This window comes from Telmatherina bonti, assembly GCF_933228915.1.
Source record: "Telmatherina bonti genome assembly, chromosome: 22".
In the NCBI taxonomy this organism is placed as follows: Eukaryota; Metazoa; Chordata; class Actinopteri; order Atheriniformes; family Telmatherinidae; genus Telmatherina; species Telmatherina bonti.
The window spans coordinates 17,499,771-17,525,909 of NC_136631.1; the positions used below are offsets into that span (position 1 = coordinate 17,499,771).

A 26,139-nucleotide genomic window follows, 5' to 3' on the forward strand; every position below is an offset into this window, starting at 1 on the left:
AGCTGTGTCTTGGCACCACGCCAGAGCGAGTCGGGGAAACAGAGAGAGAGAGTGAGAGAGAGAGAAAGAGGCTGGCTAATGGCTTTAGAGGACCAAAGCTACACAGCAAGGGTTATCCTGCGAGACAAGATTTGCTCCTCATTCTGACCAGAGGAACAAATACAACTCAGCATGAACTCCTGAAGCAAGAGGTTAAGAAAAACGACCATGTTGACTTTTCGCACATTTGGTGGAAAAATAAAGAGGAAAATTATTGTGACGTCTTTAAACTCCAAGCAAAGAAATTTGTGCAGGACCACCAACAGCCAATATGTAAAGGAAAACATTTCACTTTACTTTTTAATACTTTATGTTCTGGTCACCATTGATTTCTTGGAGTAGGTGTTATTTAACAGGGAGAAAAAACATTATAAAGAGTTCAGCAACTAAACTTTTTAAAGCTGACAGAGAACGTTGAGGATGTTCGACTTCATCAGCTCTGAAAAACAAGCATCCTTTTCATGACAATTGTCAGATTGATGTCAATTACACCGTTTACACCTGACATAAAAGCAAATTTGCTGCATCGGTTTTGGCATTCTGTGCTACACTGCATCAACTAAATATCTTCAGATAAACATGCATGCCTGCATTTCTGTGTTCACTTTAGCTGTAATGAAACAACTGATACTTAATAGTGTTGATGTAACTGCATCGACTGTTTCGTGATGGCAAATAATTGACCCAATTAATTAATTTCTTTGTGTAATTTCCCTTTATTGTCTACTTTTGTTTTAACTTGGGGGAATGTGTTATATTTTCTTTCTTTCTTTCTTTCTTTCTTTCTTTCTTTTCCAAACTCAAAACTTTACACTAAGCTAGGATCACTCGCAGGGTGCAGAAAGCATCTGACTCAAGGCTCAAGGACTTTCCAGGTTCACGGTTTAGTGTGCGGAGCAATGGAAGTAGATTTTACACCACGATACCATACAATATAGTCTAGAGAAGCATTAAATTAGAAGTGTGGGTTTGGTCTGAGCGGTGTTTGAATACATGTGAAATAGAAAAAAGTCTGCTTCTGGGATTCTCTAAATGTAAAATACTCAAATGGCAGCAATACGACCAAATGCAGTCGACTTGCGGCTGAAGCTACTGGAAAAGGAGAAAGTTGTGTATCAACAAACAAGGACAACCTGTCAAAAGCAAATGTCAGGGGAAAAAAAAAAAACAAAAAAACACCAGAGCTCTCTGGAATGAAATCTGATGAACTAGGAGTTTCTGTTAGATAATGTTTAACATCACTCTGTGGGAGACTACGGTGTGATTATGAGCATACTGTAGTCCCCCGCAGAGTGTGATGTTTTGGAAAAAAATGGACCTGTCAGTGTTTCCAGTGAAACTGTGGGGTGGCATTTTGTTTTCATATTCGGCAATCCTGTTTAACTAGTAAAAAGTGCTTTAGATTTAATAAGCATAAGGAGAACACTGAGCACAATGCTCCACAACTATTGTACCGAGCATTGTGCCTAGCCTTGCTTTGCTTGCTGCCCCTTCCCTCTGACCACATGTGGCCTGTATCTGAAGTATTGTCTCCTCTGAGACAGCTGGGAGGTCATTGTGTTTCTGTCTCTCTCTGTATGGCCACGAGGCAGAACAGTTCATCAGAAATAATGGGATTATATCCAGGACTGATATCCAGCTTCATAGCTCGTGTGTGGGCAGTGCTTTCCTGTTCGGTGTTGCTGCTATGACAGACACACCAAGGTCCGTTAAGGAGAATACGCAGGACACAAATCTATCATCGTCTTCAAAAAAAAAAACAAAAAAAAAAAACTGGAGCTCCATTGTCAATTCACACAAACAGCATCATACAGAGGAACTTACCAGGCAACATGCACGCCATGGTGAAGCCACTGGCCTTTTACAGCCAGAGAGGATCACTTTTCCAAAAGTAAATTCAACTATCTAATTACATACATATTTAATCCATAAAATTTACATTAAAAAATGGCTTTATGGTGAATTATTTGGAAGTATTTCCTACAGAACCAACACAAGTTATGAATAAGGTTGTGCCAGTTCTGTGTTACAGTTTCATTTGAAAAGGACTTCTTTTTTCCAGGCTAATTTTACACCTTAAACTCCAACAGATATAAAGTTTACTTTAAAAGCATCAGAATTTAGATGATTTTACGTTTCAATTATCACAAATGTTAACTGCGTCAGCGCCAATCTAAATAACTAAGAGTAAATATATAGTTGTTTTAATCGTTATTTTCCTCTTATCTTCTCATAACTATCGCATAAGAGCAAGCAAACGGGTAAAAACTCTGCAGATATTGTGGAGCTCCATAATTCCAGCTGGAACCGCTTGTGTGACATTTTCTCCGGTCGCGAGCTGGAGGCTCAGCCGAAGCTCGAGCCACCGCTCGGGCGAGAAATGACAAGTGCCACCAGCACGCCAGTGACAACAGACACTACAGATGTCTAAAAGTTGCTTTTTAAAGCTCGCAGACGCCCAGCATTAAGAGAAATAAGCCTGTGGCTGGACATTTCTCCAGCCCGAGCCGTCTCAGCGACTCGATCCTGTCCTGCTCGACACTTTCAGTTTTGCCTGAGATGTGATAAGAGTTAAGAGCTGTTATATCTTACCGCGTTGTACATGGAAAATAATCCAGCTGAGACGATTAAAAAAAAGCAAACAAAAAAAAGAAGAAGATCAGATCCGGTGGGAGAGAGAGAGATGCGTCAGGTGTAGCACGCTTCCCGCAAGTGAAGGAGGAAAACCGTGCGGAGGGCTACTCATGTTGACTTGATCGGTTGAAGCTCTTTTTTTTTCGCTCTCTCCCACTCCAAACTGCGCTGCTCCACGCGCTACGCGTCAAAAACTCCGATCCGTACACTTAAAACTACAGCAGTGGAGTTTAAAGCAACCTGAGACGTGTGAAGCGCTCTGTAGAGATCCTGCAAACTACGACTCACTTCGGTGTGTTTTTACATAACAGCATCATCCGCTTTTTATGTTGACGCATCATGTAGCGAAAACATGGAGTTTCTTAAAGGGCCACGGACTTGTCGTCCACATGTCACCGTCCCCAGCAGCAGCCCCACTGTGCTTGACAGATGGCTTTCGCCTACTTAATGACTTTAAGCCCCATTCTTTTGACACTAGTATTAACCCTGACAGGAGGCGCTTATGTGTTAAAGACGGGACGACGGATCTGTATTTTGACACCTCTGGCCCATCTGACATGTGGCTGCATGGTGCAGGAGTCTAGTTTGTCTCTTCTTTGTTAAGACATTGTGAGTTGTATTTTTGATTAAACTGCATAAAATTGCTCTCAAGTTATGAATATTGATGTTTCTTTTTAGTTAACTGATTTTCCTACATTTTTCTAAAAGTCCTGAAAGTTCAACACAAACTTAAACCAGTTGCATTTTTGAAGGACATCAAAATATTAAGGAAAACTATTAAAATGAGAGCAATGCCGCATAAATAGACATAAAATAGTAAATGAGCTGCCAAATAACGTTAAAAGAGGCAGATTCTTAAATATTAGGAATAATGTAGCAATACTTCCAATACGTTTTTATAATCCATAAAGATGTATTTCTGTAGACTTTCATTCTCACTTCATGTAACTATATTTAACATAAAACATTTCATATTAACTAAAATCATATAAAAATATCATCAGACAGCATGGTATAAGGTCATATAAACTGAAGACTTTAATATCTCAGAGTTTACAGAATTATCCCATGTGTTCAGTGAAGCCTATGTCTCTTTTCGAAGGGAGGAGTACTTCCTGCTTTATGATGTGCTATGCAGTTATGAGAAGGCATAAAGGGCTGACAGAATTTACACCCAGTGTGATGTGTTTTTGTTTTTTTTTAGGGTGAGACAGGATGATCCAGTGGGAGTGCTGGCAAGTTCACATACCACAAAATATTGCCATCAAGGCTGACAGCTTGCTTTTCAACTTCCCTCAAATATAGTCGCCTCCTATGCACACATTTTATAGCCGAGTTTTACTGATGTCTTTGGATTAAATCTTTGAGATTTTTAGGGAGTTACTAGATTTAGCTTAAAAGCCCCTTTATCAGTCTGCTGTTTATAGTCAGCTGAGTATAATTATGCCATCTTACTTTCTATTTACTTGGTGCCGAGCTTGGTGTTTTGTTATTGGACTTTTGTGCTCGTCATGGATTGTCCATAACAACCACCATAAGAGTGTCCATATGTACACCAGGCATCAGGACTCCTTTGGCTGCAGCTCGATGATCGATTTTGTAGTCGTATCATCGGACCTGCGGCCACATGCCTTGGACACTCGGGTGAAGAGGGGGGTGGAGCTGTCAACTATCGAGATTAAAGGGACCACATTAGGCTGGTTCCAGTCATATTTATCTGATAGATTTCAGTTTGTAAATGTAAATGATGAGTCTTCCTCACACACCTGGGTATGTCATGGAGTTCCTCAGGGTTCTGTACTTGGACCAATACTTTTCACATTATACATGCTTCCTTTAGGAAATATCATCAGGCAGCATGGTATAAATTTTCATTGCTATGTGGATGACACTAGGATCTACCTTTCCAAGAAGCCAGATTAAACCAGTCAGTTTGTTAGATTACAAAGATGTCTTACAAACATGAAGACCTGGATGACTCTGAATTTTCTCCTTTTAAACTCAGACAAGACAGAGGTCGTTATCTTCGGGCCTGAAAAATTTAGGACAAAATTATCCAGTTATGTAATTAATCTGGATGGAATCAATCTGGCCTCCAGTACCACTGTGAGAATTCTTGGAGTATTTCTTGACCAGGATTTGTCTTTTAGCTCACATTTAAAACAGGTTTCTAGAACCGCCTTCTTCCACCTGCGTAATATTGCAAAAATTAGGGGCATCTTGTCTCAGAAAGAAATGGAAAAATTAGTCCCTGCCTTTATTACTTTCAGACTGGATTACTGATATTCCTTATTTATGGGTTGTCCCAAATATGCCCTGAAAATTCTACAGCTGATCCAAAGTGTTGCAGCGAGGGTCCTGATGAGGACCAGCAGGAGAGATCATATTTCACCAGTTTAGCCTCTCTACACTGACTCCCTGTTAAATCCAGGATAAAGTTTAAAATTCTTCTCCTCACATATAAAGCTCTCCATGACCAAGTTCCATTGTACATAAAAGATCTTATGGTTCCATATATTCCAAATAGAGCACTTCGCTCTCAGACTTCAGGTTTACTTGTGGTTCCCAGAGTCTCAGAGTACTATGGGAGGAAGAGCTCCTCCCATATGGAACCAGCTTCCACTGTGGGTTCGGGAGGTAGACTCCCTCCACACCTTCATTAATCTTATAGTTAGGATACGAGCATCTTCTAAGTTGGAGTCTGCATGTATGGGACACAGCTGTCCAGGTTATGCTCTTTGTTCTTATAGTTATGGGTAGTCTAGCCATCCATTACTTATGTAGCAATGGGGATGTTACCTGATGCACTGAGAAGTACCCTGCTCTATTTCTCTCACGTATTAATGTATAAATATGTGCCAGTATTGCCATCTCTAAATTATTTCTCATTTTTTCGCAGGTATTTCTGAATAATTGCAGTTGTACATGTTGATCTGTCTTTCCTGTCCTCTCCACCCAAACCAGTCGAGGCAGATGGCTGCCCTCCCTGAGCCGAGTTCTGTCGGAGGTTTTCTTCCTGTTAAAGGGGAGTTTTTTTCCTTCTCACTGTCGCCTCATGCATGCTCAGGATGGGGGATTGGATCGAAGTCATGACTCAATGCAATCATTTGGTTTCTATTATAGGATATGTATGAATTGTCTTGAAATTATGTGTATGTTGATTCATGTATTGAAAGTGCCCAGTGACAACATTGTTGTGAAGTGGCACTATACAAATAAAGCTAAATTGAATTGAATTGAACTGATCACCACCTAATGGTGAGTTGGCTCAGATGGTGGGGGAGGAAGCCAGTCAGATCTGGCAGGCCCAAACGTGTTCTGCTGGGAACGTCTGGCAGAGTCCCCCGTCAGAGCGAGCTTTAACTCCCACCTTCAGCAGAGCTTCAACCATGTTCCGAGTGAGGCGGGGGACATTGAGTCCAAATGGGCTATGTTCTGTGCCTCTATTGTCGAGTCGGAGCTGTGGCCGTAAGGTTGTTAGTGCTCATCATGGCGGTTATCCCAGAACTCGTTGGGGGACACCAGTAGTGAGGGATGCTGTCAAGTTGAAGAAGGAGCTTTATCGGGCCTTCTTGGCCCGTGGGACTCTGGAGGCAGCTGATAGGTACTGACAGGCTAAGCGGCATGCAGGTTCGGCTGTCGCTAAGGCAAAAACTCGGGCGTGGGAGTAGATCGGCAAGGCCATGGAGAAAGACTTCCGGACAGCTTCGAGGCAATTCTGGTCCACCATCCATCAGCTCAGGAGGGGGAAGCAGTGCTCCATCAATACTGCGTACCTCAATTCGGGATGTTGTGGGTAGGTGGAGGAAATACTTCAAAGACCTCCTCATTCCTACCAACACAATAAGGAAGCAAAGCTGGGGGACTCAGGGGTGGACTTTCCTATCTCTGGGGCTGCTGAGGTGGTTAAAAAGCTCCTTGGTGGCAAGGCCCCAGGGGTGGATGAGATCCACCCGGAGTTCCTTAAGGCTCTGGATGCTGTGAGGCTGTCCAAGCTGAGACACCTCTGTGGCATTGCGTGGACATCAGGGACAATGCTGCTGGATTGGCAGACTAGGGGGGTGGTCCCCCTTTTCAAGAAGGGGGACCGGAGGGTGTGTTCCAATTACAGGGGAATCACACTCCTCAGCCTCCCTGGTAAGGTCTATTCAGGGGTCCTGGAGAGGAGGGTCTGTCGGATTGTCAAATCCCGGATTGAGGAGGAGCAGTGTGGTTTTCATCCTGGACGAGGAACAGTGGACCAGCTCTATACCCTCTTTGGGGTCCTGGAGGGGGCGTTTGACCGTGTTCCCCGGAGGCTCCTGTGGGGGGTACTCCAGGAGTATGGGGTACCGGACCCCTTTGTACGAGCTGTCTGCTCCCTGTACGACAGGTGTCAGAGCTTGGTTTGCATTGCCGGGAGTAAGTCGGATTAGTTTCCAGTGAGGGTTGGACTCCACCAAGGCATCCCTTTATCACCAATTCTGTTCATAACTTATATGGACAGATTTTCTAGGCACAGCCGAGGTGTTGAGGGGATCCAGCATGGCGGCCCCAGGATTGGGTCTCTGCTTTGTGCGGATAACGTGTTCCTGTTGGTTTCATCTGGCCATGAACTCAAGCTCTCGCTTGAGCGATTTGCAGCCGAGTATGAAGCGGCTGGGATGAGCATCAGCATCTTGGTGTAAATCTTGGTGTAATGGTAGATGACCAGCAGACCATCTTTCCTCGGTTGCCTGGTCCTGCCGATTTGCTCTCTACCACATCATGACCCTACACAGTTCTTGGTTCAGTCTATGGTCATTTTACACATTGACTACTGTAATTTCTTACTGGCAGGCCTGCCTGCATGCTCAGTAAAACCTCTGCAGATGATTCAGAATGCAGCAGAACATCCTCAAGCAGCCCAAAAGAGCTCATGTCACTGCTTCTAATCCCACTTCACTGGTTTCCAGTTGCAGCATGCATCAACTTCAAGTATGTCATCCTTTCAGGCTGAGCCTGATCGGGCCCCACGGTCAAAGGCCTGGCCACCAGGTGCTTGCCTCTGAGCCCCACCCCCAGGCTTGGCTCCAGTGAGGGGCCTTGGTGACTTTGCTCCAGGGATTTAATGCATCATTGGGGTTGCTGAGCCATATGTGATCAGGTCCCTCCCTAGAGACCTATTTGCCATTCACCCATGACAAACAGGGTCATCAAGCCTCTGACAGCATAACTTCTAGGATCCTCAGGATGCTCAAATTCCTCCACCATTCCTTACCTGATCACACAATGAGCTAAATACATCTTAATGAAAAACACAATAAATGCACTGTGCTATTATTTACGGAGAAAACTAAGCAAACAGGCAGTGTGTGGAAAAAGTATTCATACACTCAAGTATTCAGAAGACATCAGAAGCTCCATTAGGAGCTTCAGCCTAAAGAGAATTCATCAGATTTTGTTTACAATGTTGCTTTAGTTCATAAAGATGTGAAAGTATTTGTTTCAAAGACAAAAACATAATCCATGCATTCTGTATGTTGATCTAAAAAGATCAAATGCTCTTGAAGACCTCATGGTCGCAGCAACTTTCAATGTGCTGTCATATTCTTCATCATAAGAGGAAGTCTGCACTGTTGTCATGGAGATCCTAGACCACTGCAAAGGTGACAACCGGTGCCACCTTAATGAGTGCTCAACAAATCCCACCAGCCGAGGAAGAACGTAAGATCAAGTTGAAAGGTCACAACACAGATATTTAGGTCATTTTTGCAGGAAATGATCAACAGAAATGATTACAGACTTATTTCAGTTGGGAGTAAAAGTGCTTACACCGAGAAACATTGTTTTCAGCACATGTATGCCACTGTTCCATTTAAGTAGCAAAGAGACTTCTTATAAAAATCTGTTTCTGACAGATTCTGGTTTGCTGAACCATTTGTCATTTTACACCGGGTTTCTTTACATATGCACAACTTAATTTGGCACTAGTTTGCAATTCAAATAAAGGATAACAATTTGATGAATGAAAGCATGTTCATTGATATTACATGTATCATATCAAATGACTAAAAAAACTTTTCTTGAGAGTGCATCCAAATAAATTTCTTGTTTACATCATCTCATTCCAGTTCAGTAAGTTTAGCAATAAGACTGTCTGTACCTAATTTATTTCCAAAGGGAGGAAAATCCACACTGAAATGTAGCTCCCATGTATTATTCAAATGCACTGGAATAGTTCCATCATTGTCTGAACTGCTGTCTCCCCTCTGCCTTTTCTGGAAACAAGGAGCTCTGTGTTCGCTGGCTACAGAGGGACCATAGAAACATGTATGTTTTGTTGACAAACCTTTTCTGTTTTTTCTCTACATGAGTAGAAATGCTGGTATATTTCAGGGAGAGCACAGTCAGCCTTTTTTATCATCAGATGTGAAATTCCAGTCTTTCATCTTCATGGAAGGGTTTAGGAATAATAATAAAAAAAAACAATCATGAAAACGATTAATCTTTCAGCACACTGTTGCGTTTTCATCACAGACAGCCAAGTATGACAAACAGAGAAGCCGTGTCAAAGTCCAAGCAGACAATCTTTTGCACATCAGTCAAAGGGAGATGAAATGGCAGCAGATGGATCTGAGGCACTATCATCATAACAACTGATGTGCAAAGAAGTTTCAGCGGCAGGTTAGACAGGGGATGAGAAATCTGCAGGAGGGAAATAAAAGGAAATAACCCAAGTTTTTACAGATGAAAGATTTAAGACTGAGTTGTTCGTCCATTTAAATGTATTAATTCTAAGAACTGGTATAAAATTTAATATTTTACCCAACTGTAATAGTTACAGTATATTACCTTTCAACATAATAACTCTTAAGATGATGGACTGTAAAATATTTATATATTATAACACAATCTGTTGTCCAGCAACATTTGGACACTGACTTAACTCTACCAGTTTACAGAAATATATTGGAGTTACAGTTCCAAATCTGACAGATTTTCTTCCAACTTGTATGGCAGGAACTCTTAAAAAAATCGTAATACTGAATTACAAAGCTGTAATTTATAAACCCCCTCTCCCATTTGGTTGTACCAGTGTACCATGGAATTAAAGATGAGAGCTTGAGATAAAGCTAATCTTAATTTCAGAACTGTAACTTCAGTGGGATTTTGTAAACAAAAAACAAACAAAAGCATGTTGCTGTCAAAATATTTCTGGGCCTACCCTGTGTATACTTAATTAGACTGACTTTCACAACTGATTCTTACACGAGTACGTAAATACCATGTCATTTCAATTTCTTTTATTAGCACTTTCAGTTGAATGAGTAGTGTTTATATTATGGGACTTTTCCTTCTCTGTAAGTAAATTACCTGTATTTGTTTCTTCAGGTCACTTATTTCTTGTGCGAAGACAATAAGTATTAAAAAACTGAACAACATGCTAGAAAGGTGGAGCACTGTGAAGGGAAATAACATTTGAGTTAATTAAAAGGTGCTTATTACTGATATGTTGTGTAACATTCAAATAAGTGTACAATGAGTATTTTCTGTTCTTGAAAAACTTTATTTTAGTATTTGAATATCTGAAGTAGAATTGTTTTGTCTGATATTTGATATGAAATATTGATGAGGTATAGAGTGTATAAATAAAATCAAGCTCAATGACAAAAAATATTTAAGACATACTTAAAAACTATCGTTATATTGGTGTCTAGTCACTTGACTAAAATAACTGGTATGTTTTAACCTGATAAAATTAACTTTATTTATACACTTGCACTGATCCCACAAGCATGACAGCTGCCATATTTGTGCCATCACTTTCACCATGGTGTCTTGAAGGCCTTTGAGTTTTCACGCTGCAGTACCACCGTTGCTTGACAAGCGCTAGAGAACCATTTGTGACAAGTAATGACTTGATAAGCACATAGACAGTACAAATGCATGCAATTTCAGAGCAGCCATTGTTGCCCCTGAGGCAACTGGATCCAGCAGATAAAAAAATGTTTATGACAGAAAATATTTTGACCACTAATGGCCACCATTTATTCATAAGCCTATGTCCATTTGTACAAGATGTTAGCAGTTCTTACACACTGTTATCGGTAAATGTAATGTAACATCTAGTAATAAGATTATCTCAAAAAGCATGGAAATTTGTGTTTGGTTGATTATTTCTCCCCTTTAATAATACCAGTTATCATGTTAGTATATATGTGTTCAATACAGAGTTGGAAAATCTGATTAGTTATATTTACAACAAACTTTTAAGGATGATGCTATTCTTTTGTATTTGCTCGTTTTGACATTCAGCTGCTGCCAGGTGTGTGTCTCAGATGTCTGACTAAAACCAAATTGATAGACAATGCATGTCAGATTGAGATTCTGGAGTCAACAGTAATCCCATATGTCCAGGACATAATTCAGTCCTTCAGTCTGCTAGGACTGGCTCTACCAGGATCATCAGACCACCTTCTGAATTTGGGAATAAAGAGGATTAAATAGCCTGTGAATCCAGACTTCAACCCACTGAGCTCTGTGGGGTCAGGTTGGTTATCCCGTACACGCTACAGTGACCAACCCAACCACTCTGGTTGAACTTCAACAACTCCTGGTTGAGGAATAGGATGCCACCACACAGCAAACATGTGATCAGTATGGTGACCAGCATAAATACAGCTACCAATCTGTTGTGGCCGTGTACATATCTTTCACACAATTGTTGAAAAGTCTTTTCTAAAATGCAGAACATACTTTTTTTTATGTGGGAGAGTGAAATTATCCAATCTACCAAGCAACTAAAAGCATGGATGGCAGGGGAGAGTTGCAGGGGACTTTAGCACATTTTGTGAGTATGACCCATTAGTTTAGCTGTGTTGCTCATTCCACAGAAGCATGCTCCTTTCAGACTTCATAAATGGCTAATTGGTATTTCCAGTTATGTAAAATACAACTGGCATGACGAGTGTCAACAAATAATCAACCCAACACAAATTACTTCATGTTTTGTGCCATGTTTACTTTTTGTACCACATTGTGTATCAAATGGCTTGGATTATTGTAAATCCAACATAAAACCAGGGATGAACTCTACATGCCTCCAGTTTATTCTGCATATTTTCAGTTTTATATCTAAATCTCAAATGGCTTGACTGGTTTCACTATTTCAAAACATCTGACATGAAACTCACCTTTACTTTTCAACTGATCATAAATCCTAGCAATGTTTGAAGTTACATCAGCTTTAATTGGTGATTTTTATAGAATCCTCTGTGAAAGTCTGAATGCAGAGCATTTCTTACTTTTTTAAACACAAAAAACATTAGCAAAATAAAAAAAATTGCTTTCATTTGTGTTTATTGCAAACAAAACTAATATTTCATACAATGTCATACTGTACATCTACATAATCAAAGACCTTCATAATCAGGACAAAAACACCTTACAGAGAATATATATATATATATATATATATGAGAGATCTGACAACAGTTCCATTTGCACCTAAAGTAAATGAATATGCTTCACTGCTAATAAAGAAATACACAGACTTCAGCTTTTTGGGGTCATTTCCATTTGCTTTGAAATCATTACAGATTATGAAAATAATTTTTAAAAAGACTAACTTTACATTCAAAATACTATAGTTACAGATGTAAAATTAAAGAATAACCAGAGAAATAGAAAAATAAATGATGACACTTTTCATGTTTAACTGTAGTGATTTTAACGGAAATGACATAGAAGCTGTATATGCCCAGTTTTCAGCCTTAAAGGTTCATCAAATTTACATTTTTTTCACATAACTTGTTCGAATGAGCAGCTGCTGTAAAGCTCTGGTAGGAGTGTTTAAATTAGCTTGTAGTAACCTGCTAATTGATATGGATCTGTTTGATCATCAATGTATTGGTGGTATTTAGTTATTCTGTAACTTAGAGTGAGACAACAGCAATCCTACTTAAAAAAAACAAAGAAAGAAAAAAAGACAAAATCATGAAGGCCACATAATGAGAACTAACATTTGATAACGTGTGCCTGTTGTCAGCCATATCTTGAAGTAATTTTCAACTAGAGTGATTTTATGTGTCATGTTTTATATGTCAAAATGCCAGAGAATTATGTAAAAACCATCTGAATGATAGCAAGTACTCTTACGGTAAGGTCCTGGGTTAATTATTTTGTCCATAACAACCAACTCGGTGAGCCTCAGCCTGTCTATTTGAACATGGAGTTGAACTTTCTTCCAATAATAAGCCTGCGGACTTCACTTGTGCCGGCACCGATTTCATATAACTTTGCATCTCGTAGGAACCGTCCCATTGGGTAGTCATTGATGTAACCATTTCCGCCTGTTGAAAAGCAACATAGGTTACATATTTGACATTTAACAATGCACTGATAATGAAACAAAGAGAGATACAACTTCTTTATGAATAAAAGCTGATCTTTGACCTTTAACAAGAAATGTTGTTCATTTCAAGACAATTACAAACATGAAATTCTTTTACTCAGTTAATATCACTAAAACCCTGACCGGAACCTTGTAAGGGTTTCACTTTGGTTTTCTTAGAAATTACCTAAACACTGAATGCCATCCAAAGCCACCTGAGTGGCATTCTCAGCGCAGTACAGGATCACTCCGGCACAGTCCTGCAACAGAAACCGACACTGTCACCATGGAGCTCAAAGGACTAAAAAGTTGATGACTAACAAAACTGACAGTACATGTGGCCCTACAAGAGATTAAAACATCAGATATGGGATTGAACATTAAACACTCTCACCATTGCATTGAAGTGTCCTTTGTCACAAGCTCGGGCCACATTGTACAAGTACTGCCGACAGGAGCTCAGCCTGGTGTACATGTCAGCCATCTTGCCTTGCATCAGCTGCAAAACAGATCCGGTCAATTTAAACTTTTTTATTCTCCAGCTGCCAATTTAAACTCAATACTAATAACACAATAAAATCTACCTTTTCATGCTCTGCATAGAGTGAACTGATAAGTCAAACCTGAAAGTGTCCGATCTTCTGTCCAAAAGCTTCTCTGACATGCAGGTAGGGAATAGCAGCATCCAGAACTCCCTGCATTATGCTGAAAAATAACATAATAGTTTTAGATGCTGAAGAGAAATTTAATCTTTAATTCTACAGAATATTTATGCATTCATTATTATTCAAACACAATGATGCTACAAAACAAAAAGGTGTTCAAATCTGACACTCTCATCAACACTGGAATAATGTTCAAACCTTTGCAATAAAAACTGAGGCTTACTTAGAAATCTTTTTCAGTTTCACTTCTGAGTAGTTTCTGTAATGCTGGATTCAACAAACTTATGGTGACTCCTAAAGGCAGCTATTTAAGACAGATCCATAATCAACATTTTACATTTGCAAATTAACATTTGGTCTGCAACGAATTTGCTCCATCAGGACTGACGCATTTGAATTTTAATCATTTGTTTAAGTAACTAAACTGATTTTTAAAACTATGTATGAATATATGAGTGGGGTTTTTTTTTTTGGGTTTTTTTTTTTTTTTATCATAATGCGTTTCCTTTGTTTTGTGTGGTGCCATGTGACACATTTTTATTGGGTACCTCAACAGATCCTGAGCCAGCTGAGCTGTGTGTGTTTAGATGAAGAAAGGTGTAAGATGTCAAACTTTAAACTGGATAACGGACTGGAGAGAGCATCATTGCATGAACTGAAACAAGTTCAATGTATCTGTACCGAATAAATCTTTTTTTTCCTGTGACTTACTGAAGTGGATCCAGTGAATACTGAATCTGGCTGAATGCTGAACTTTCAAACCATTTCATAAATAATCGTTGCAACGCTTCTACACTAATTTGCACCACTTTTACCAAATAAAAAATATTCAAATGATAAATTTTCCGCATTTAAAAAGAGTTTTAAAATCCTCACCCAACTGGTCCAGCTGCAAGTACCAGCCTCTCCAGATCTAAACCACTCATCATCACATACACACCCTTGTTCAAAGGACCCAGTATGTTCTCCTCTGTAACAGACAGGTGAAAATAAACAAACATCATCTTTGGAAAGCAATCACTCGACCCAAGGATCACATTAAGACATGCAAATTCACTTTCAACTCATACCTGGGATTTTACAGTCTTCAAAGATCAGCTCGCAGGTGTTGGACCCCCTCATGCCAAGTTTGTCAAGTTTCTGTGCAGTAGAGAACCCTGGCATATTCTGAAAAGGATTAAAAAAAAAAAAAAAAAAATATATATATATATATATATATATATATATATATATATATATATATATATATATATATATATATATATACATATATATGTGCAAACACAGCCCATCATTTTATTGCCATTACACATAAGATTTTATTTCAAACTTATTTAACTAAATGCCTAAAACCTAAACACGCTACTTCTTTACATCTGCTGAGTACGGAGAACACAGCAAGGACGAGAAGAGCTCACATTCGGTTAGCTGGATTTACCTTTTCTACAATGAAAGCTGTGATGCCTCTCTGATGCGCCTCAGGATCCGTCTTGGCATAAACAATAAGGACATCGGCATCTGGTCCATTTGTGATCCAGAACTTGTTGCCGTTCAGTATATAGTAGTCACCTGAAAAAAATACACAACACACTAAATGTATTGAGAATTTAAAGCATCCCTTTCAGATTTAAACATTTAAAAAAAAGAAAAAATCAATTATACTATAATCATGCCTAAAGACATATTTCAAAAGTTGTATAAAGCTTTAGAGTGAGGTGTGACTGCAGCAGGGTAATGTTTACCAATGACAATGTTTTCACCATCACATTATTCAGCAACTGAAAAATAAAGCATCTTATCTGGGAAACACCTCGAGCTCTTAGCTTAAATCTGCAGAGATCAAAACGCACGGCACTTCCATCAATACCTTTCAAATCAACAATAGTTTCACATGCAGCATTTACACAGCAAGAACGGAGGTGTAACCAGAAACCCACCCTGTCTCCAGCCAGCTACTTTTATACCAGCGGAAGGACAACACAGCAAGATTTCCACTTGTGTGTACCTTACACTGGTGGCTTTCATTTCTCTGCTTTGATATAATCTGTTCTTTAACAAACACATGGGGCACTGATAATATCTTTGTCTTCCTGTACCCACTGGAACAATTTGTACTTCTTTTCACATCTTTTAGCCTTTAAAGAGGTTTTCATTCATGTTTGAGGCACTTCTTGTTGTTCGATTCAATTACAGTTCCCTGGCACCTTTAGCTCATCTACAATTGGCTTCCTTCACTCTGCACTGCAGTGAGGAAATGCCAGACTTTAGCAGGCGAATGAATAATAGCTTAACTCATAATAATCAGGCAAATAGTACTTATCTATGCAGCAATGCATATTCCAAACACTTTAAAATGCTTATATCCACCTTTAGGAAGCAAATCTACCAAGGAGACTTATTTCACCAAGGCTGAAGGAGTAAAAGCAAATAAAAAGAAACTTATAGTACGTGTCAAAAGTTAAGAATTTCTGAACACACTGTACTGGACATAAAATTTTCCTCTCTCCTTAAAGCCTGTACCAAGCTGCACTTGAGAGCCTAAATGCTCCTCTTATCAGGCCACACAGCTTATCAGCAACATGACATGACATGCAATGCAGCTGCTAACAGAACTAGACATACAATTCAGTCCTTGGCATTCGATGAATACAAATATTTGGATTTTGCTACAATTCGTCTGAGTTTTAAAGAATACTAGAATTTAATTTAGTCCTCTACACACTGTTTTATCAATCTTGGGTAAGCTGCACACTAATAAAGTGGATTGTTTGCACACTTATAGTGATAAACGCTAAATGCCACTACAGTTATAGTCAAATCCCAACTACATGGAGCCTTAAAGAATTATCCCTTTTTTTTTTTTTTTTAATTAGTAGCTGAGTGATATGAGCAAGGCTAGAAAAATGTATAATTGCAGAGTCATCAAATCTATGACCCTCAAATCAGGGTCATAGATTTGAGATGAAAATCCACTTCAACTGCAAAGTTTTTGCAACACTCCCCATGTTTTTCTGTGTCTTGCAACTTTCACAAATATACATTAAAAGGTGGACCTCCATTTTTTTAATTTATCTGATGTATAAAAAATACCTCTAAAAGCTATTTAAACTACAGTATTTGCAAGTTTATTTCAGAGTATCTCAACATGTTGAGTCTTAGAAGTAAACTCAATAGGTTTGAAGATGACCCATTATGGTGAACATTTTGTAATAAACTGAGACTTTCTCTCATTCTACAAACTTAACTGCTACGTATGTGCCGCAAGCTTTGACTCACCAGTGTGCCATTTTTACCCCACTATAGATAACAATTAACTACAAATAATGTTTTCTTGTCCTCTATGGACTAGAACAGGGGTCACCAACTCCGGTCTTCAAGGACTACCATCCTGCAACAAACCTGACCCTGACAATGGCTCATTAACAGGCAGATGCAGAAGATGACAACATGTTGTTGGAGAAACTTTTCATTCGAATCAGGTTTTTTTTTTTTTGTTTTTTTAAAAAAACAAAAAAAAACAAAAAACTTTCAGAATTTTAAATAATCCATTAATTAATTAAAAGCACATATGAATCAGTCATAGTTCACTCAGCTGAACTCAGATAAAAATGCATGAGTAAATCTTTAATACAACTTCCAGGCGAGACTTAAACAGACTTAAAAATATCTCAGAGCCTGAGTGGCAGGGAAACTGAAAAACCAAAGATAAAGTCTGTCAGATGGCTACTGTGTTTGCAAACTAGATTTTGTGAAGGTACTTAGATTAAGATGCATTCCACAGTCGTAGTACTGACCTGTTTAATTTAAATGGATGAAACAGTTCACTGCCAGATCAATAAACGATCAATTTTATATGACTACTCAGTAGTCATATAACACACACACACCCACTTCAATAAGTAAGTTTATAGCAAATCCAATTTCCAAAGGGTTGCACACAGTTTAGCATTAACTCTGGAAAAATTCAGCACATCTCACACAAGTACAACCGAACCCACTATTTTAAATTCAAAGCATGTATCAATTATGCAAAGATATCGTCCACTTTCTTGACATCCTACCTTTCTTTGTGGCTTTCAGCTTCATGGACACGACATCAGAGCCAGCATTAGGCTCACTCATGGCCAGAGCTCCAACATGCTCTCCTGTCATTAACTGGAAAGAGGAAAGATGGATATAAATCAATTTATTATACACAAACAAGTCAACTTCTGCTTTGCATTAAGCATTCTGAAGTTTCATAGTAAGAAAAATGTTGCGCTGACCTTCGGCATGTATTTCTCCATCTGTTTCTGATTGGCATGTCGCACCAACTGGTTGACACAAAGATTTGAGTGGGCACCGTAACTGAGAGCAATGGCTGCTGACACTCGTGACATCTCTTCCATCACAATAACGTGGTCTAAGTAGCCCAATCCAGTGCCCCCATGTTCCACTGAGAGGAATATATAGTGTGAGCTGAGAGAACAGACTTTGGTTCACAGTTCACTCATATGCAATACAACTAATCTGGTTCTTGGAAGCAAGATGATTGTTGAGTCGCCATCTGTAGATCTTTGACAGCTGTCATACCTGGAGCGGTGATGCCAAGCAGTCCCATCTCTCCCATTGCTTTCCAATAATCCTGAAGAAGGAACAATCCAATAAGTTTTCTAGTTTGAAATACTGCCCCCTGTTGCATTGCAAATTTTAAGTGAAAATAAAGATCAAACACAGCAAGGCTGTGCAACAATATGCTCATTAAATACTTACAACATTGTGATTCATGTCATGTATTCAGGGACTTTAAGCACACATTCAATTGAGTTTTTCAACTCACCCGCATTCCTGGAAATTCATTAGTCTTGTCAATCTCATTCGCGTAAGGTGCAAGCTTTTCTGCACAGAATTTACGAACTGTCTGCCTTAGCTGTGAAAAAGAAAGAAAACACACATCTGTTAAACTGAACTTACATTACTTGATTTGCAGTGACCTTTTTCACCAATAAACACCATAATGCCCATCTCATCATAATAGACCACTGGACCCCCTCACTTAAGAGGCCAAGGCTTCACTTCGTTCTATTATTTTGTCAATTGTCTGAATAAACAATTGTGGTATTAGACATATACATGGATAGGTTTGGGGTGTTAACAAAGTTAATAACAGTCATTACAGGTATATTTAACCTCATAAAAAAAACAAAAAACAAAAAAAACATTATAGGACAAGACCTTTTTATCCAATCAAATACTTCCTATGAACTCCACCCCCATGCTCTCCTCCCAGCCAGTGTCCAGCCTTCTGCCCTGAACCAAAATACCAGAAACTATATCTCCAAATAAAAGTTTCACTTAAATCTAGATTCAATTCTTGCAACAATTGTTTATACCTTGCAACTATTCAATTACGATAGACTACTTTCTAACCTTCCTGGTATCAGAAGAAAACATAAAGGTGATTTATCAGACCAAGATAAAAGCTGTTCTATTTGCTTGAGTGGATAATTTAGTAAAGCAATGACACAACAACTTTAATATTACTTGGTAGTTCCTCTTGTAAACAGTTTAGCAGGTAACCACAGCTGCATGTGAAGATCAAGGTCTGGCTCTCTGCTTCTGCTAGCTAAAGTTATGTCATCAAGTCATGCGGGCAATGTCCTTTAAAATCTTTTCTTGTCCACAAAGTATGTAAACGCTGCTATACACTAAGATGTTGTATTCCATGAGATTTCTGGGCTGTTTTTTTTTGTTTTTGTTTTTCTTTTAAACGACTTGTCTGCACCCACAGTCTAACTTTGTTTTGTTAGCATAGGCTAGCTGAGGTAGCTAACCTGTATTTGCTCGTCTGTGAGTCCGTTCACCACATCGTCCACCGGGATGGCAGCACCCGCACATCCTCTCTTCGCTACAGCGGGGACGGACAGCCGAGAGCTGAGGCGCAGAGTGTTTCTGACAGCAAACATTGTGCTGCTTGCAGGACGTTTGGTGAAAAGGGGGGGATAAAGCCTTTGGGTTGAGATGGTTAGTGGCTGCCCTCTATCACAAGGAAAGTATGAGGTCTCACTCTGAAACTATTTCAGAATACTAATACGTCATTTACGCTGACGTTATTTTCTTCTTCGGCTTTATTTGCGCCACATGAATAACTTTATTACCAACAGCGTCGCCCAGCGGGCAGGGTTGTAAAGTAGTGAAACGATTTTTTTTTCTTTTTTACCTTGTCCTGTCCAGCACCTTAACATAGAAAAGGGCAATATATGCAACATGTACATATGCAACAGATACATGTACACCATGTACATATGGAAGTAATACATCTGCAACATAGACATATGCAAAAAGCAACAACACTTGTCAAAAAACATAAAGGCCATAGACATCTACCAAAGACACATTGCAACAACATAAACCAACAACATATACACATATTTACATATACTTTATACACATATTAACATGTACTTTTTTTTACTCAAACGGAACCTCATAGTCTGTGCCATATCAAAACAATTAAAATTATGTAAAATGCATCACACTTGAGAATTTCAGTCTCTGAACAAAGGTCTAACTTTCAGTTCAATAAGCATGAGTAAATTCTAAGTCCCTGAAACCTGCTTGGTTTGTTATCCAGACTCAGTAGTGTGGAAAAAATGCTTTGCAGCACAACAAAACTTTGCTTTTATATCACAGAAGATTTACTTTGTTTGCCCTGTGTCAAAAACATTTCTACAGCAAGAACAGCACATTTTGCTACCTCTTCAATTATAAAATATTGCCTGTATGTATATCTGTGTGTTTATTCTTCTGTCTGACTTTAACTCTTTCCCATCATAATAATGTCTTCTTTCAGTTATTTTAGTTTTTCAACCTGTCTATTAGTCCTTAAATCTGTTTATTAAGATTTTAATTTGAACAGAGTTGACTTCAAAAAGCACGGAGGGATTTGAATAGCGGCCCTTCTGTATTGAGTTTGTATGTTCTCTCCTTGTATGTGTGGGTTCTCTCCGAGTGCTCCAGATTCATCCCACCTCCAAAGAGATGCATCTTATTAGGTTAACTGGTCACTCTAAGAGTGAGTGTAAGAGGTGAGTGGTTGTCTGTTTCCCTCTATTGGCCCTTCGATGGACTAAGGACTTCTCTAGGGGGTATCCTGCCTTTTACCCACTAACTAATGTTCTAAATTCCTTAAAACCTTGAGTTTAAATAAGTGGTATAAAAAAGAATGGATGAGTGACAAACAGTCCAGTAAAATTAGGTTGCTGAATAATAGAAAAGAAATGGCCATTTCTTTTGCAAATTTTCACATTACAGACACAATTTTTACACAACTACATAAATAAACTTGACTGCAGACACAACAGTGAAGACTGTTGGAGCACATTCATTGATTTGACACTTTTGAATGCATAAATAATGTACATGGAGTGAAAACATAACCAGACTTAATCTCTCTGAATTTAGGGTTTGTTTAAGAAGCTAAATACATTTCCCATTCCACCTTTCCCTGCATTCACAAGAAGCTCTCCAGCCACAATGTCACGCCCAACTCAAGAGCTAGTATGTCCCTGATATATAAATCTTTAGTTGGATTAGAGTGAAGCCATTCTCCTTCAAGTGGCACAAACATAGCTTCAATTAGAATGACTATAGAGATCTTTTTGACCCTGCACAAAAGAGGAGTCCCCGAGCATGGTGACCAGGATATTGTGTTTTAAGAAGCCCTGAATTTGGCCCATGTCTCCTGAGAAAGCAGTAAAGGCAAGGCTGATGCTATCTAGATAGAAGAAAAAAAAAAAGGAAACAAAGTCTAAGTGTGGTGCACATCAATGAGAGGTATTCATGACCTGACTGGCAAATCATTTTATGTTGAGAGGCAAATTCAGACAAAATCATTTAATAAAATCCTGATGTAGTCACATTATGCCCCAAATATGTCTCATGCACTTTTAATTCTGCTGCTGTAGTGTGAGCTATCTGTACCACCTTTGTTAGGATATGCCTCGCTGTAATTACTAACATTTGACTGTATTTTCAAAATTCGGGTGATATTTTATGATACAGATGCATATTTCTCCAGATCTCCAGCGTCTTTTAAACTTTAATTTTCCCCATCAGCCATATTCAGTGCTGATAATATTACAGAGTATGTATATTTCAAATATTTTACCATCTATATAGTTTGGTTTCTTATCACTCATGGTCTCATTCATATGTTTATAGAGTATATGTATACAAGAAAAAAGGCATTGAATGTTTTGTTTTTGTCATCACATTAAGCACTGCAGCTGTTAAATGAGATATTGGTTGAGAAGCCAAACAATTACTCTGGCCTTTAAACAAGTCGTTTTTAATCAAGAAAATTGAAAGGACGTGACTTTAGACAGACTTTGACATTAAATCAATATTTAAAAAAAAAAAAACAGTAAAAATGAAAATTGCTTTGTGGTGTTCACCAGTTAAATAAGAATTTCTCATTGTGGTCTTTAATCTGTGGCTGCAGCAGTTAGTAACTCAGCTGTTTATACTGTGCAGACACTCTGCAGGTAAGGTGCTTGATCCAGATTACAGTCTTCTTTATTCTCATCAGTATCTGTTAGTGAACCTCCAGGAAGTCTGTGAGAATCAATCACCCTGTTAAAAACTTTACAGCCACTCAGCATCTGGTGCCAAGGAGTGCAACCACTGTCCACCAGCAGCTACTAACTAAAATATCTGGGAAGAGGAGGAAGAAAAGGGTGGTATGCCTACAACAATTAAAGGCAGATTTATTTGTACTGCACATTTCAGGTATAGGACAATTCAAAATGCTTTACATAAAACTATATAAACAAACTAAGTAACTGAACTTAAAATAACATGACTTTTGCATGTTAGGTAGTCTAAATCATAGGTACTAATAAGCATATAGTTAAAAAAAAAAGAAACTAATTTAAAAATGTCTCACCACCTGGCTGAACAAGAGCATTTGTTCTGCAGCTCTATGCTATAAACCCTCTAAACTATACCACAAAAAAAGAAAGAAAATCCAATTCTATGTTCAAATGTTAGCATTTATCTATTTTCTTATTGAAGAAATTACTTTGATTGCTTAATCTACTTATTTAAACCACACCCAGTTTGGCTCCAAGTCAAACTCAGCATGACTGGATTACCTGGTTTTTGTGTAAAAATAGGTTTTTGTCTATATTATTATAGTTTTTATTATGTAAGATAGTGGCGTTGCTGTTTATTTACAAAGAAAGGGCACAGCATGGGCATACATTGCAATATGCACAACGTAATAAGCACAGAAATTAGTAATTTCATTGTCTTTGACCCCTTGTAGCCCTGTAAAACTGCAGGGTTATGTGTGCAGTGACATGCAGACCAAGTAATTTAATTGAACAGAATTAAATTATACTTAATTAATTCCAGCGGTATAATTTATTGAAGATAAAAGTAAATAATTGACTAAATAAAATTTTAAAAATCATATTTCTTGTTAGTTGAATTACATTTAAAGTGATTTTCCACTATCCGTTTGGCCATTGTACCCATAAATACTTGGTTGCACTTCACTGTGGACAAAAAGAAAAAAATATATAGCCATATAACAAAAACCCTTGATCCCTTGACAAGTTATATATCACAAGCCATTCAAAAATCTGCTGATAAAGTTTGATTTATCTTGGCCCTGTGGTGAACTGGCAATGTCCAGGGTGTACCCTGCCTCTTGTCTTCTATTTGCTGGGCTTCGGCTTCCTCAACTGGAATAAATAATGTAGAATATGAATGAATGAACAAATTAATTAATGTTTTATCTTTAAAAGTCCATGTCTGTTTAGACTGCTACTGTATAACATCCCAATACCTAACCCTGTGTTGCAGGTATTTGGTGGAGGAGCAGAGTAATCCATCCTTAAGAAGTAAAACAAAAAAGTAAAAACATTCAAAAAATTCAAATTTTTCATTTTTGCAAAAGGTACACTGTGTACAGAGTTAACTTGTTCTTTACCACTTAAGTTATTTTTTAAAGTTTCAAAAGGAAAGAAAGAGCAGCAAAGTAAGCATTATGTAAATTTGGCCAACTAGCTCTGGAGAAGCACATGAAAGGGCGGTAGATCAATTCCTGGCTTCACCTGGCTGCTAAGTGTCTTTGAGCAAGACACTGAACCTTGTGTTGCCTCGGTATATGTGTGTGTATGTGGGAATGGGTGAATGTGCCATTGTGTAAAGATTTTGAGAAGTTAACATGACTGGAAAAGTGTTATATAAGTACGTCCATCAACCAAATCAAACCAAAGCCTCAGTTGTCATGGCTGTGGTTTGTTTGGAGGCTGAATGAAACATGTACAAACCAAGATGGCGGCGCTCTGGCTACAAAAGATAAAACTAAACTACGGTTTTCTTGTATATGTTAATATTTGTCAGGTTTGAAGTATTATTATCGATGAGATTATTACTGGGTCTAGTAAATAATGTTAGTTTTGTTGACTGTTTCATTTCCACTTTAAATCTTTATAAACAGTCTGACTCCTTAAAATGCTTTTGCAGCAACTAGTAGTTAGCAGTTTCTTTACACTGAGCATTTAGCTAAGTTATTCACAAAAAGGTGAGACCCATGTAAAGCATTTTTGTTTGTTGTCTCCTTAATTTGTAATGCAATTAGAATATGGTAGTTTAGTTACAGGATCGCTTGGAGACAAGTTGGGGTCGAAAACAAAACCAAGTAAACTTTGTGAGAAATATGGAAGCAAATTCAAACCTCTGATTTACTGTGAAAGATGTTCAGAAAAATTTAGCAGACTGCTGTTTTACAGCTGTTCACATCAGCTGAAGACATTTCCTTAGTTCCAGATATAAAAAACAAAACAAAACAAAACAAAAAAAAACAGCATCAATGCTTTGTATATTAATTTCAAAATAAATCTGTCAGTAAACTGAAATAAAATCTGACCACACAACTTAGTTTCTGTTTTGTTATTTTGAAACTAAAGACTATTAAAAAAAAAACAAAAAAACTGACCATGCAGGAAATGTTAAAGGAATGCATTATCAGTAACTTTTTTTTTGTCTGACCAAACACTGATCTACACTTCAACAATGACGCAAAATACACTCTTTTATGGTTGTTCAGCATTCCAATAAAAAGTTTACGTCATGGTATTACCTTCAGCAAAGCTCTGTGCAGCCATTTTTGTTTCCACAGCACAATGCTGCCCTGTTTGTTTAAGTAGTTACTCTGCAGAGAGGCCATAGGGTGTTAACCCTGCTGCCATGGGTGCCATTATCCTGTCTTTCCTTTTCCCTCATCATAACTCTTTTACTAATGGGCAAAATTCAGAACCCCCCTTTATAAACACCTCAAACAATCAGGTTTGATTGACTGTGTAATCACCACACCTACAATCCACCTCTGTACTGTATGGACATAATCTGGAAAAAAAAAGTTGCTTATGTTTATTAATTCAGATATGGCTTCATTTTCACTTTTTAAAAAGCAAAATCGAAACATGATCGCCATCTCATTCTTTTTATTGTCTTTTGTCATCAGAGAACAAAGTGTTATACACTGATCATATAAACAGTGCTAATGTGTTCTCTTTAATGACTGACTTTTAAAGACAGGGTCATACTTCACCATGAACAATGGCTGCAAGTTGTTTACTCAAACAAGCCCTTGATAAGTAGATACAATTCACATGAATCTCATCTGAGTGCTGGTTCAGTACATTACTACAGCCCATGGAAAAATCTGACCTTTTGTACAACACATCTAATTTAGTGAATGTCACTAATTTGCTCAAATGAAATCAGTGAGGCAGAATTATTGCATAACTTCTTGGGCAATTATTAGTTTCTAACTCACGTAACTTACTTCATTTTTTCTTCAGCTGACAAGAAAATAAAACAAATTTTGTTAAGTTTTTTTTTGTCTTTAGACTCAAATAATCTTTGTGTTTTCGACTCTACTTCGCGTGCGCGAGCAGGTATTTAGATAAAAGTAGAGCTGATAACATTCTTTTTTTTTTCCAGTCCGTGTTGATTAAAAGTCCACTTCGTGCTCAGATTTGTGTAAAAGTTGAAAAAAAACCTCCACATTTTTAAAAATTTAATTTAATTTTTTTAACGTATCAGCTGGTTTAAATTCTTTCAGTCAGGAAGCGAAAGGGAGGCAATGCGGAAGATAATTAACGCCGTAAGCTTGTGTGAGTGCGCGCGCGCGTTCAACCGCGCGTCAAGGCGCGAGGCACGCCACCACTAAACAAGGGTTCCCCTTACCGACAGCAGGCGAAGAGCGCAGAGGCGGGCAGAGGCTTTATAAGCGGTAAAGCTCCGGACTGGGACGTGCCGCAATGGATCCAGCAGACGCTTGAAGTTCCGCTGCTCTGCGTCTGAACTTTCTGGAAGTGAAATGATCAGATTTGACGTCTGAAGAGAAAGCGCTTTCTGTTCCTCATCGTCCGCCTCCGCGACCTTTTCTAA

The 26,139-nt window shown here is 38.4% G+C and overlaps 1 protein-coding gene across 1 annotated transcript; it reads right to left on the reverse strand.

The window, feature by feature from the left end:
• Window positions 1-11,994: 11,994 nt before the first annotated feature.
• Window positions 11,995-19,726, reverse strand: ivd (isovaleryl-CoA dehydrogenase). The gene is made up of 12 exons (XM_079261767.1): window positions 19,506-19,726; window positions 18,512-18,601; window positions 18,265-18,316; window positions 17,958-18,127; window positions 17,754-17,847; window positions 15,131-15,261; window positions 14,763-14,859; window positions 14,569-14,662; window positions 13,651-13,732; window positions 13,422-13,526; window positions 13,215-13,287; window positions 11,995-12,986 (listed from the first exon to the last, which is right to left on the reverse strand). Exons 1-12 carry the CDS (start codon window positions 19,635-19,637, stop codon window positions 12,853-12,855), a joined length of 1,254 nt encoding a protein of 417 aa, XP_079117893.1. The 5' UTR covers window positions 19,638-19,726; the 3' UTR covers window positions 11,995-12,852.
• Window positions 19,727-26,139: the final 6,413 nt, after the last annotated feature.